General features: G+C 45.6%; 1 protein-coding gene across 1 annotated transcript in view; it reads left to right on the forward strand.

The window, feature by feature from the left end:
- The window catches only part of LOC143764824 (E3 ubiquitin-protein ligase DTX4-like), a 118,794-nt gene that overhangs the window by 44,059 nt on the left and 59,415 nt on the right, over nucleotides 1-15,320 (forward strand). Inside the window, exon 2 of the mRNA XM_077250813.1 lies at nucleotides 13,014-14,673. Within this exon, the coding sequence (XP_077106928.1) occupies nucleotides 13,014-14,673 (1,660 nt within the window). The remainder of the gene's footprint in view (nucleotides 1-13,013; nucleotides 14,674-15,320) is intronic.

Here is a 15,320-nt window from a genome sequence, read left to right on the forward strand (position 1 = left end):
GATGTATTTTAGTGCACACCTGAAACACACTGCTTCTATGTGTTGCATCATGGGAAAGTCTGGCTCATCCTTGGGTACAATTTCAAGATACCTGAAGGTGCCTCGTTCATCTGTACAAAATATTATACGCAAGTACAAACGATGTACAAAAGATGGGAATGTCCAGCCATCATACTGCTCAGGAAGGAGATGAGGTCTGTGTCCCAGATATGAACGTGCTTTTGTCCGACCTGTGCATATCAAGCCAAGGACAAAAGCAAAAGACCTTGTGAAGATGATGGCAGAAGTTAGTAAGAATGTGTCAATATCCACAGTGAAATCAGTACTGCATCAACATGAGCTGAAAGGCCACTCTGCCAGGAAGAAGCCATTACTCCAAAGGAAACCTAAAAAGCCAGATTAATATTTGCAAATGCACACAGGAACAAATACCTTAATTTTTGGAGACCTGTCCAATGGTCTGATGTTACTAAAATTGAACTTTTTAGGCATAATGAGCATCGTTACATTTGGAGGGAAAAGGGAGATGCTTGGAAGCCTAAGAACACCATCCCAACTGTGAAACATAGGGGGGTTGCAGCATAATATTGTCGGGTTGTTTTTCTGCTCGAGGGAGTGGTGCACTTCACAAAATAGATGCAATCAAGAGAAAAGAGACCTACAAACCTTGATCGGTTGGACTAGTTTTGTCAAGAGAAATGGGCCCAAATTCCGACCTACTATTGTGAGAAGCTTGTAGAAGGATATTCCAAACGTTTGACCCAAGTCATTCAGTTTAAGGGCATTGGTACCAAATACTAATAAAATGTATGTAAACTTTTGACTTTCAGCAAGTAATAAAAATCGCCTTAAAACATTCCCTCTCTCATTATTCTGGCATTTGGCAAATATTAATAATTTTGGTAATCCAAATTGACCTAAAACGGGAAAGGTTTATTCTGATTTCATGTCAATATTGAGAAAAACATGAATATGTGTCTCTTTATGTAGTGTATGTAAACTTCTAGTTTCAGCTGTATCTCATCCACTTTACTGATTTAAATATGGTTCTAATGTAAACCAATAGAGCAATATTTAAGTACTTTTTTTTTCTTTTTTAAGAACGCAGCATGTGTGGCTGCCATTAGTCTTACAGAGAGAATATAGAAGTCTTTGAAAAGGCATTCAATGGACACTTAAGTATTCAAAATGTATTTGTATTGGATCAGTATTTTCATTTATGATCTGATTTTGCTCAGTATAAATAGCAACACCTAGAATTTCAGATGTTAAAACATATCAGATACTGGTAGAATACTTAGAAAACACTGATGGAAGATAGAATGCATCCTTTTTATTGTGGATCTGTGTTACATGAAAGACCAGGGACACACACATACAATGCTCTCCTCTGAGTGCTACATCTGGGTTTCGGCCATAATCCACAAAAAACAGGATCCTGCAACCCTGACACAGCCCCAATGGAGCCATTCACTATTAGTAAGCTAACAGAGCCACTATCGACATTTTCTGGCCTCCATCCGGCAAGGTCGGTGTTTTTCACAAGGTCATAGTGCCTAATACAGTAGCATAGCTACCGGGGGGCAAAGGAGGCAGTTGCCCCGGGCCCCGCGCTCTGAGGGGACCCACCCGGAGCTACGCTATGTAATTGTATCAGCGAGCACAGTGCGCCAATACAGATACATTCTGCGGCAGAGCAGGGAGAATCGATCTCCCTGTTCTGCCACTCCGTCGCTATGGGGTCTCTGAGGAGGCGGTGGGGGGGCCGTGTGCCAGCAGTGGGCCCCCCGCTCATCATCGCAGGGTCAACTGTATCAGCTGGATGCCGATACAGCTGACTGCATTGATGAGAGAAGGAGCATTATGCTCCCTCTCCCATCATCCTACTGTCAGAGTGTGACATCACCAATGCTGACACTGACAGGGGGTCGCGATTATGTCAGTACTCATCGCCTGTGGTCCAGTCAGAGCACCGCGGGAACAAGAACAAGGAGGAAGAGAGGTGAGTATTGTATTTATTTTTTATTGGAGTGCATTATACTGTACTGGCTGCCTAATGGGGGTGCAATATACTGTACTGACTGCCTATGGGGGTGCATTATACTGTACTAGCTGCCTAATGGGGGTACATTATACTGTACTGGCTGCCTATGGGGGTGCATTATACTGTATTGGCTGCCTAATGGAGGTGCGTTATACTGTACTGGCTGCCTAATGGGGGTGCATTATACTGTACGGGATGCCTAATGGGGGTGCATTATACTGTTCTGGCTGCCAAATGGGGGTGCATTATACTGTACTGAGTGCCTAATGGGGGTGCATTATACTCTACTGACTGCCTAATGGGGGTGCATTATACTCTACTGGCTGCCTAATGGGGGTGCATTATACTGTACTGGCTGCCTATGGGGGTGCATTATACTATACTGGCTGCCTATGGGGGTGCATTATTCTATACTGGCTGCCTATGGGAGTGCTTTATACCATATTGGCTGCCTATGGGGCTGCATTATACTATACTGGCTGCCTATGGGGCTGCATTATACTATACAGACTGCCTATGGGGGTGCATTATACTGTACTGGCTGCCTATGGGAAACGTATTATACTATACCGAGGACTATCTGGCACATTATACTACACCACGTTCCAAATTATTATGCAAATGATATTTTTCTCGGATTTTCCTAAATGGTCAGTGCAAATGACAGTCAGTCTAATAAAAGTCATCACCCTTTACAGTATACATCGAATTTTATTGAAGAAACCTCCCAATGATAGCAGTACAATCTCCAAAATGAATAAAAACTCAAAATGCACTGTTCCAAATTATTAGGCACAGTAGAATTTCTAAACATTTGATATGTTTTAAAGAACTGAAAATGCTCATTTGTGGAATTTGCAGCATTAGGAGGTCACATTCATTGAACAAAAAAGCTATTTAACTCCAAAACATCCTAACAGGCCAAGTTACATGTTAACATAGGACCCCTTCTTTGATACCACCTTCACAATTCTTGCATCCATTGAACTTGTGAGTTTTTGGAGAGTTTCTGCTTGTATTTCTTTGCATGAAGTCAGAATAGCCTCCCAGAGCTGCTGTTTTGGTGTGAACTACCTCCCACCCTCATAGATCTTTTGCTTGATGATACTCCAAAGGTTCACTATAGTGTTCAGGTCAGCGGAAGATGGTGGCCACCCCATGAGTTTATCTTCTTCTATGCCCATAGCAGTCAGTGATGCAGAGGTATTCTTTGCAGCATGAGATGGTGCATTGTCATGCATGAAGATGATTTTGCTCCTGAAGGCACGTTTCTGCTTTTTAGACCATGGAAGAAAGTTGTCAGTCAGAACTCTATTTACTTTGCAGAGGTCGTTTTTAAACCTTCATGAACCTTAAAGGGCCCTACCAGCTGTTTCCCAATGATTCCGGACCAAAACATGACTCCTCCACTTCCTTGCTGACATCGCAGCCTTGTCGGGACATAGTGGCCATCCACCAACCATCCACTACTCCATCCATCTGGACCATCCAGGGTTGCTCGACACTCATCAGTAAACAAGACTGTTTGAAAATTAGTCTTCATGTATGTCTGGGCCCACTGCAACTGTTTCTGCTTGTGAACACTGTTTAGTGGTGGCCGAATAGTAGGTTTATGCACCACAGCAAGCCTTTGAAGGATCCTACACCTTGAGGTTCGAGGGACTCCAGAGGCACCAGCAGCTTCAAATAACTGTTTGCTGCTTTGCAATGGTACTGTATTTTGGCAGCTTTTCTCTTAATCCAATGAATTTGTCTCTGGCAGAAACCTTCCTCATTATGCCTTTATCTGCATGAACTCTGTCTGTGCTCTGTTTCAGTCACAAATCTCTTCACAGCAGCGTCGGACTGGAGCACCTTGGGCCCACCAGAGAAAATCATTCTTGGGGCCCACTATGTATCTACATAGAAATAGATACAAGACCACCAATTGTGCTATAAAAAGTGCTAATATCAGGGTATAATATAAGGTAGTTCACATCTTAATTATGTAGCAAGGGTTGGGGTAGCCCCCTCACAGAATATAATGTAGCCCCCTCATAAAATATAATGCAGTCCCCTCTCATAGAATATAATTCAGCATCCCACAAAATATAATGCAACCCCCTCAGGTATAACGCAGGCCCCACCATAGAATATAATGTAGCACTCTCATAGGGTATAATGCAGCCCCCCTCATATAGTATAATACAGCCCACCACAGAATATAATGTAGTCCCCTGAGAGAATGCAGCCCCACTACAGAATATAATGCAGCCCCCCATAGAGTATACTGTAGCCCCCTCATATAGTATGATGTAGCCCCCCATAATATAATGTACTGTAGTCCCCTGAGAATAATGCAGTCTCCCTACAGAATATAATGTAGCCCCCTCATAAAGTATAATGCAGCCCCTCTCCACCCCATCATTGTCCTCATCACCACCTTCATCATTGCCTTTCCCCCTCCACCCCTATCATTCTCCCCCACCACCTCCATCACTTCCCATTCCACCATCTGCATCATTGCCTCCTCCCCACCATCATTGTCCATTTCATCACCTCCATCATCACCTCCATCATTGCCTCCCCCACCACCATCATTGCCCATTTCATCACCTCCATCATTGCCTCCCCCACCACCACCATTGCCCATCACCTCCATCATTGCCTCCCCACCACCATCATTACCCATCACCTCCATCATTGCCTCCCCACCATAATTGCATTTCACCTCCACTTCCCATCACCTCCATCATTGCCTCCCCCACCACCATCATTGCCCATCACCTCCATCATTGCCTCCCCACCATCATTGCCTATCACCTCCATTGCCTATCACCTCCATCATTGCCTCCCTCACCACCATCATTGCCTATCACCTCCATCATTGCCCATCACCTCCATCATTGTCTCCCCCACCACCATCATTGCCCATCACCTCCATCGTCTCCCCCCACCAATATCATTGTCCTTCACCACCACACACACACACTTCACCGCAGCTCATCACACACACACGCAGGCACACACACACACTCTCACACACACGCAGGCACATACATATGCAGGCACAGACACACACACACAGGCACACACACACGCAGGCACACAGACACACTCTCACACACGCAGGCACGGACACACTTCCACATACACACACATGCAGGCACACACACGCAGGCACACAGCACAGCTCACCTCCCCGCAGCAGCAGCTCATCCCAGCAGCCTCTTCCTCACTGGAGGCTTTCTGTCATCCAGCTGGGCTGTCTCAGACAGGAAGCATGACACTGGGAGGTGAGCTGCTCTGTGAGTCTGTGTGCCTGCATGTGTGTATGTGTGCGGTGCTGTGTGTGTGAGCGGTGCTTTGTGCGTGTGTGTGGTGCAGCTTTACATGCAGGCAGTGTTAGCTGCAGCTTGCGGCTAATGCTGCCCGCTATGAAAGAAATGGTATTCACGCCTCTCCACGCCCATAGGGATGTGGGGAAGCGTGAATATTCATTTTGCTTTAGCAGCGGGGACAGGATCCTGTCTCCAGCTGCTGCTACGCTGGCACAGAGCGGGCCCCCTGGACTCAGGGGCCCCATAGCCACTGGCTGGGGGCCCCTGGAGCAGTGGGGCCCTAGGCAGCTGCTGGCCAGTATGCAGCAGGTGTCAGTGCCTGGGCCTACTGGAGAATCCTCCGGTTCTCCGGTGGGCCAGTCCGAGCCTGCTTCACAGTATGATGATCACGCGTAAGTTTTCATGAAATATCTAATGTTTTCATACTTTGACCAAGGCATTGCACTATTTAACGCTTTTCAGCAGCAGAGAGATACTTTTTATTTCCCATATTGCTTGAAACCTGTGGCCTGCTTAATAATGTGGAACATCATTTTAAGTAGTTTGCCTTTAATTAGAGTCACCTGGAAAACTAATTATCACATGTGTTTAAGATTGATTTCAGTGATCCATTGAGCCCTGAGATACAATACCATCCATGAGTTTATTTGAAAAACAAAACAATTAAATCTTAATGACACTTAAATCCAATTTGCATAATAATTTGGAACACAGTGGAGGCTATCTAGGAGGCCATCATACAGTGTGTGGATCACAGTGAATGAGCCATCACACATTGTTGGGGCCATCAAGCAGTTTGGGGGCTACTAAGGGGTCAGTATACTGTGTGGGGGTACATTACAGTGAGTAGGCATCATGTTATGTATAAGAGAGCATCATACTGTGTATGGGGCAGCTGTACAGGGGGGAGACTCGGGACATTATTCAATGTTAAGTGGGCACTTATTGTTATAGGGGATCTCAGGTTACTGTGGCTATCAAAGAGGCACAGAGGGCACTATTACTTTCTAGGGAGCAAAATATGGGCACTGTTTTCTAGGGCACTTGTGCCCAGCACTACTATATTCTAGAGGTTTGCTTTAGAATTTAGAGGGCACAGAGAACCACACAGCAGGTGCAGTAATAGGGATACATTTGAGCAGGTTGGGAATAAATGGTGACGTGCTGAAAATATGAGAAGTGAAATGTGTCTTTGTTGTAATTTCTGCAGACGGATCCTGGGTGGAAGAAGTTGTGTCGGTCTGGGTCAGATGGAAAAGACCAGAAAAGTGAACAACGCCATCAGAAAGAACGTCAGTGGTAAGTCACCATCTGTAACTGTACTTCGATCTGTTATATGTTCTTCAGGATTGGTATCTACCATTAACCATATGGTGGTAATATCAATATTTGTCTTTATATAGATGTTATTTTCAGCAACAGTGTGATCATCTGCTATCCACTATTAGGGTGCGTCACCCAGTTGTAATGAAGGTTACCTGGTTAAGGGCCCACTCAGAAGCTTTGCCCCTGAACCAAAACCTTAGCTACACCTCTTGCCAGGGGTGGGATTCAGCCGGTACGACCCGGTACGGGGCAGCCGTTTACTAAAATTTCTATCTGCCAGCGTTCCGGTAATTGAAAAATGGTTACCACGCCCCCGGACCGCCTCTGGTAAGTTGCTGTGTGGTCGCTGGGGAGCTGTCACACAGACAGCTCTCTCCAGCGACCAAGCGACTTCGGCATCGCTGAAACTGTCTTCAGCGATGCCGAAGTCCCCATGTAAAAAAAAAAAAAACACTACATACGCACCTTCTGTCGTCCTTCATGTCCCTCGGCGCTTGCCGCACTGACTGTGTCTCAGCGCCGGCCGGCCATAACAGCGGTGCCCAGCGGTGAACCGCTGTTACTGCAGGTTCACCGCTGGGCTCTGCTTTACGGCCGGACGGCGCTGAGACAGTCAGTACGGCAAGCTCCAGGGGACGTGACGGACAACAGACGGTGAGTATGTAGTGTTTTTTTTTTTTTACTTTTAGGAGGGGGCAGAACGCTGGACACAGGAGGGGGCAGAACGCTGGACACAGGTGGGGCAGAACGCTGGACACGGAGGGGGCAGAACGCTGGACACGGGGGGGGCAGAACGCTGGACACGGGGGGGGCAGAACGCTGGACACAGGAGGGGGCAGAACGCTGGACACAGGAGGGGGCAGAACGCTGGACACAGGAGGGGGCAGAACGCTGGACACAGGAGGGGGCAGAACGCTGGACACAGGAGGGGGCAGAACGCTGGACACAGGAGGGGGCAGAACGCTGGACACAGGAGGGGGCAGAACGCTGGACACAGGAGGGGGCAGAACGCTGGACACAGGAGGGGGCAGAACGCTGGACACAGGAGGGGGCAGAACGCTGGACACAGGAGGGGGCAGAACGCTGGACACAGGAGGGGGCAGAACGCTGGACACAGGAGGGGGCAGAACGCTGGACACAGGAGGGGGCAGAACGCTGGACACAGGAGGGGGCAGAACGCTGGACACAGGAGGGGGCAGAACGCTGGACACAGGAGGGGGCAGAACGCTGGACACAGGGGGGGCAGAACGCTGGACACAGGAGGGGGGCAGAACGCTGGACACAGGAGGGGGGCAGAACGCTGGACACAGGAGGGGGCAGAACGCTGGACACAGGAGGGGGCAGAACGCTGGACACAGGAGGGGGCAGAACGCTGGACACAGGAGGGGGCAGAACGCTGGACACAGGAGGGGGCAGAACGCTGGACACAGGAGGGGGCAGAACGCTGGACACAGGAGGGGGCAGAACGCTGGACACAGGAGGGGGCAGAACGCTGGACACAGGAGGGGGCAGAACGCTGGACACAGGAGGGGGCAGAACGCTGGACACAGGGGGGGCAGAACGCTGGACACAGGAGGGGGGCAGAACGCTGGACACAGGAGGGGGGCAGAACGCTGGACACAGGAGGGGGGCAGAACGCTGGACACAGGAGGGGGCAGAACGCTGGACACGGGGGGGGGCAGAACGCTGGACACAGGAGGGGGCAGAACGCTGGACACAGGAGGGGGCAGAACGCTGGACACAGGAGGGGGCAGAACGCTGGACACAGGAGGGGGCAGAACGCTGGACGAGGGGGCAGAGCGCTGGACACGGGGGCAGAGCGCTGGACACGGGGGCAGAAAGCTGGACACGGGGGCAGAAAGCTGGACACGGGGGCAGAAAGGTGGACACGGGGGCAGAAAGGTGAAACGGCATGATTGGAGACACGGGGCAGGATGACAGACATGGCGGCATGACTGGAGACACTGGGGCATGACTGGAGACACTGGGGCAGGAATGGAAACAGATGGGGCAGAATTGAGACACAGGGGGCATGATTGCAGAAATGGGGGCCTGATTGGAGACGGGGCAGAATGGTGATACGGGCATGATTGGAGACACTGGAGGCAGGATTGGAGACAGACGGGGCAGGATCATGGGGCAGGATGGATACGATGGAGACAGATGGGGCAGGATGGGGAGATCATATGGTGCAGAAAGGATACTCATGAGGGCAGGATGGGAGAACATATGGCTGACGCCAGGAATGAGACACACGGGGGCCAGGATGGGGAATATTATTACCATAGGGACTAATTAAGGGATATTATTACTGCAGTGATGTATTTATTTTTTGAGGACACTGTTTTAAATGAGGGGGCGGTCCTGTTACTGTGTAGAGTGACACTATGTCGCCTCTTTTTCTTTATGCGGTGTAATGTAGAAGTTCGGAAAAATTAAGTAATGTGTTCTACAAGCGGAGCGCGAGATAACTCTGTTATTTCCTGCAGAGACGAGTCCTGGCTGGAAGACATGATGGCGGTCTGTGCTGGATGAAAGATGAAGGACTTAACCTAGAGACGTCACTGGTAAGTCAGTGTTACCTATACACTGACACTATACACTGTATACTATATACAGAGCTCCTGTGTATAATCTCACTAGTGATCACTGTATTACCTCTACACAGACACTGCATACTAAGTACAGATCTCCTGTGTATAATGGCACTTATGGTGATAGTGTGGTGCTTTTTTTTTATTACTGATCAGAATTGTAGTATTCAGTCACTATGTGGTGGTAATATGTGGTCTGGACATGGTGTTGCGGTATTTGTCCCTTGTATGTGATATTATTCGATCACTGTGGTGGTAATATGTCATCTGGTCATGGTGTAGCGGTATTTGTTCTTTGTATGTGATATTATTCGATCACTGTGGTGGTAATATGTCATCTGGTCATGGTGTAGCGGTATTTGTTCTTTTTATGTGATATTATTGGTCATTTTAAAAATTGAAAAATAAATAAAAATATACCTAAATTGTATTGCATATTTTAACAAATATTTAATAGGTTACAGCAGAGTAGGGCCTCACCAAAAGAGTCTACCGTGTTATGGTGGCGGCTTACAAAATCTTTTGGCCAAAACAAAAGCTGCCGGCTATATGTGTGATCTGGTGATGGGAACGGTTAGGGTATGTGTCCACGTTAAGTAAACGCTGCGTGTTTGACGCTGCGTGGGGCCACAGCGTCAAACACGCAGCGTCCAGATGTTCCAGCATAGTGAAGGGGATTTTATGAAATCCCGTCTCCACTATGCGTGGTAACACGCACCCGGCGGCCCTGCGACTCCGGACATGTGGCGCTTCTTTTAAGATCGCAGCATGTCCGTGTTCCTTGCGGCAGTCTTTGAATGACTTTAATACCGTATGTCACAACGTATTCTTGTCATTAAGGGAGACAAACTGCTTCCAAAAATATGAATCGTGCCACTGGGCGTGGCTTATTAGTATGGGCGGGGTTATTGAAAATGGGCGTGGCCAAAATTCCGGCCGCCGCGACTTAGAGGACCTGTTGTTAAAAATTTGAATCCCACCCCTGCCTCTTGCCTAATACAAGGCTAAACGAGGAGCTCTCTAGGTGTGTGAGCCTAGCCTTGCTGACATAGATCAATACATTTGTCAGGAATAAGTCATATTATAATACAAAGGCATGGTAAAGAATCGTATGGGTGTTTCACGCTATTGGTAAATCCTGCACATAAATGTGCCTTGGTGTCATCCCACTCAGGTAATTGTAACCAAGGTCCTTGAATAGCAATTAGGGTTTAACTTGGAAGAATGTGTGTTCTTTCTCTCTGATGTCCCTCATGAAAGAAAGTCCCACAGCTCCCAGAGCAAATGATGGGAGTCTTTCTTGTAGGGCTGCAAGATCCTCGAACAAAGAGGGGATAGATTTTTCAAAAAGGAGAGACGTCAATTCTCAAGCTCTTTCAGAAAATCCGATTGCATTTGGAAGCAAACAATAGTGAATAAGGCTAGGGTAGTTCACATTAAACAATTTGTCACAATATCCTAACAAAATCAATGGGAATGGTAATCAATGACTATGCAAAATAAGGAAAGACTGAGAAAACCGGTAGAAAACTGCATGTAGAAAGTGCGGCTGGGTTACCATGAAAGACATGGCGTGGTGTGATGGCAGACTGTGACAATGTGTTGTCATATCCTTCACAAATCGTAAAAACATGTTTAATTCCTCATAATACTTTCATAAAGTCAAAGGAATGGCAGTCTTCTGCTGAGGGGCAACCACACGTTTGCCCTTCTTCTGTTACACAATGAGTTAGGGTCATTGTAGTTTTTTATTCAATAAGCTAATATTTTTAATTATTTGTTATATTGTTGTTCTGTCTTCATACACGTTGATACGGTGTGTGATCCAACATACGGCATAAACCACTTCTGTCTCCCAAATAAGCAGACTGTTCTCTGTAGTCTAACTCGTTTATTGGTAAACATGAGCGCGGTAAAACTATAAGAATACAAATGACATGAATAAGTATTGGGTAAAATAATAGCACAGCTGACACTTTACAACTAGCAGAGAAAGTATGCAGTATGATGCAACTTGTATATAAAACTACATACAGTAAGTCACTGATAATAGATTTCCTATGTACTGGCTGCTATGCAATAATCACATTCTGTACAACACTATATTACAAGAACAGAAGTAACAATCTTACCGGATAAACTTAACCAGGATGGCAACTAAGTGAGATAGTTCCAGCACAGCACATGAACACGTGTGTCCCAGGGAGTACACAGAAAGTAATGGAGTCTCTCTTTCCTAGCATACCTTGGTACAATCCCATAATGCAACACTCTAATTATTACTAAAGCACAGATTATAAATTTAACCACCACTAGATGGTGCTATAACACAGTAAACCAACACTTTAATACTAAGCTTCAATGCGTAATATGAGCCACACTGTCTTTTCTTGAAATGGACAGAACAATTGTAACAGTATTTTGGTACATTTTTTTCATGATCAAACTTCTCACATCACTCAATCTGCACCTCTGAAACACAATGGGTTTTCACAGCAGGTAGGGGTCTAATGACAGGTCATAGGGGCAATTTGTGACTTTTGTCTCCTAGTTCTGTAACTCAATCTAAGGACAGATTTACACCTCAGTGTGATAAAAACTATAATGGTCAATATGTATTGAACATATAACAAAGTTTGTATAATGTTCAGGTTTTTCGTCATGAAAAGAAATATAAAGAGAAACACTTTTAGAAACTTGAGAAGATAAAATTGGGTAGAAAAATTAGCCGATGCATTGTGATGTCTATGGGATCCATTTGCTGCAGTCAGTACATTAAGAGACATGAGACCAGCAATATGATTTAAATAAAGCATAATCTAGAACAGTGGCGCTCAATATTAGGGTCCTCAGATGAATCTTTAGGCTCAGAGTGCCACATATTTCATTCTTTTAGTGCCGGCATAAGGGAAAGTCATTTACATAGATGCATACACATAAAAGACTCTTTTTCGTTACTATATTTACAATCTGGATTCACATCTTGTATTTTTTTATGTAGTAATGAAAGCAGATGAGTAGTAGAACAAACTTTTCTTAATATCAAGTTCAGTACTTTGATTTTAGCAAATGTTTGAAATTGCGCACATTATAGAGACAGATGTAATATTTCAGTGGTTTCTGCTAGTGAATTTTATAGCAGAAAGTCAACTGCTAATGAGTTAAAGATTATCTTTCACCAACATTTGCTCCGCCATCTAGGAGCAGCATGATGTAGAGGCAGAGACCCTAATTCCAATGATAAGTCGCTAATTTCACTGCTTGTTACAGTATAGATAAAATCATTTTTCTACTGCAGATCTACTAGATCTCTGAATGCTGAGCTCTGTATAATCCCACCCACACCACTGATTGGCAGCTTTCTGTGTACACTGTGCATAGGGGCAGAAAGCTGTCATTCAGTGGCGGAGAAGGGTCTATACAGAACTTATGAATCTTGAGGGCTAACTGGCATCAGTTTAGTATTCCTCTAGTGATAATCTCCTGCTGATAAAACAGTGGTTTCATCAAAACTACACCAGTTAGACCGGGTCTGTGTCTCTATACTAGATGGCAAAACCTAGTTGTGCTAAACAATACAGGACCATACTTTGTCAGAATAGTTGTTTACCTGGCCAAAAAGTTTCAATGAGATCCCTTTTTCTTTTGTTTTTATGAGCTTTTTGAATATCTACATTATTAATATTGTGGACATTTAATATACTGACCACTTAATTTTTTTCCATTCAGGTACCCTCTATCCAGCAAGAAGAGTGACCTTTCCCCTGTACAGTGCACCTGGACAAGGCATAGTATGGGAAAGTGAGGAGCTCCCAGGGCATTGGGTCCCATTTGAAACCCAATTGTCAGTTTTGATCCAGGAAGCTTTTGAGAAACAGCGGCAAGGTGTTCGTCTTGGAGATCCCTGCAGTGGGTCGCATATATGCCTTCAAACCATGACTCAAGTCAAATTTCCATCACAAAAGAGAGTAAGAGTCCGTGCTCGTGCTCACACTCCTTACCCTACAGCGGGAATCCAGTGTCCTTCAACTAAATTTCAGCCTGTGATTTCCCAACTTCTTCCAAATGGAAAATCAAAATATGGATTATATCCTATTTACAAAATTCCTGTGAATCCCAGTCAGGAGCTATTGCATTTAAATAAATTGCTAGTGAACACCAACCAAGGACTTATGAACTCTGGCAGAGCTAGCTCCAGCAAAGAACTAATAGATATTGACACAAGCAAGACATTAATTAATTCAAACAATTTAGTACTTAGCAGAAATCAGGAGAATATGAACTCGCACCCACAGACAGTTCCCTCCAGACATGACCCTGGGAACTACAATTATAGGATGACAGATATTGAGCATGTGTTGGGTAACTCAAATAGTGAAATCCTGAACTCTAACCAGATATTAATGAACTTTAATCATGGGGTGGTAAATTATAGCAATGGACCATTACAATCCAGTCATGAACTTGTAAATTCTAATGATCTTTCAGTAGAATGTAATCGAGGTTTGGAAAATGCCAGCAATGAATTAATTAATTTTGAAGCAAGCGTAATAAACCAAAACAATAGGCCATCCTATTGTAATAAAACCACTCCACCTAATTCCAGTCCATGGTCAGAGAAAACAAATTCATTGCTACTTGAGTCTAACACAATGATCCAGCCACAATGGGCACACGTGAGTCCTGATTGTAGACGAGGTAATCAAAGTCCGGTTTTATCAGCTTCTAAACCTAGACATGAAGTTTCAGAGTCCATGCCTTCAAATTATATAGCTCCTAGACCTGGAGACTATAGAAATGAATTGAACAGATCAATTTCTAGACCAGAAGAAACTAGGCCTGAATTTCTCCGATCAAATTCTAGACCATTTGATAATTCTAAATTTACTGGGTCTAACTCTCAACTCTCTGACTGTAGATCTGTGTTAATCAGATCGATCTCTAAATCAGGATGTGACAGATCTGACTCAAGACAAGCAAATTTTAGACCTGTGCTAGCTAAATCAGAATCACAGTATGATAGTGCTCTCATCGCAATAAGAAATTCTGACTGTGGAAATGTGGGCTCTAGACCTGGGTTTGTTAGATCTAATTCCAGACCTTCAGATGTCAAGCCTGAGTTTGTTAGGTCCCAGTCGAGATCTACTGACTTAAAGCCTGGTCTAGCAAGTCCTCATCCTAACTTCAGCCACTCAAAATCTACCATAGCTGGCAAAGGTTTATCTCGATCAACTTCGCTGAGAAGAAAAATGAGCCCCCCTCCCTGTACTTGCCCACAGTGTCTTCTGGTACAAAGTGTAAAATCAGCCAGTTGGCCTGGACGCCAGATGGAAAGCAGTGGATTATGGCTTGATGGTCATCGAATTCAAAAGGACAAGAACATAACTAGGTAAATGAGGATTATTGCTTAAATATTTGGCATGTTATTATCTGTTTGTTTGCAGCAGTCAACACATATCTAGTATCAGGCATAACACCAAAATCACTTATTATTGTGCAGGTTTTGCAGCACCCACTAGGGCCGTGGGGTACTGGGAACCTGGTCGGACGGTTCTTAAAGAGGTGATCACGGCAGCGGTGACCCGGTCCGTGGCCCTGGGCGCGCAATGAAATATTTAAAGGGCTTTTCGTGAATAAGATTAAAGTCTATAGGGGATAAGGGAATTGTTCGTGATGCCACCCGTGGTGTTCAGCCAGGAATAGCCGACGCTGCAATTCAGATCCACTGGGGCAGATGGTGACGCAGCTGAGTTGTTACAGCTCTCCACGGGTAGAGCTAGACCACAGGGCAGATAAAGGTGTTAAGTAAGATCACTGATGGATGGTAGCAGTGCAGGGCAAGTGTCACAGGAAAGAATTTAGAGGATACAGTAGGGTGTGGTGTTCACGTTTTACTCACAGTTCTCAGAGTACAGTACTCAGCCGGGTGTCCTCCAGGTCAGTGATCCAGCCAACTCTCCGGTAGCTTGGGGCACTTATCCGGGACCCCCTTTGTGTGTTCCCTTTCCTGGCCGACTCACTGCGCTGGCTTACACC

This window comes from Ranitomeya variabilis, chromosome 4, assembly GCF_051348905.1.
Source record: "Ranitomeya variabilis isolate aRanVar5 chromosome 4, aRanVar5.hap1, whole genome shotgun sequence".
NCBI lineage: Eukaryota > Metazoa > Chordata > Amphibia > Anura > Dendrobatidae > Ranitomeya > Ranitomeya variabilis.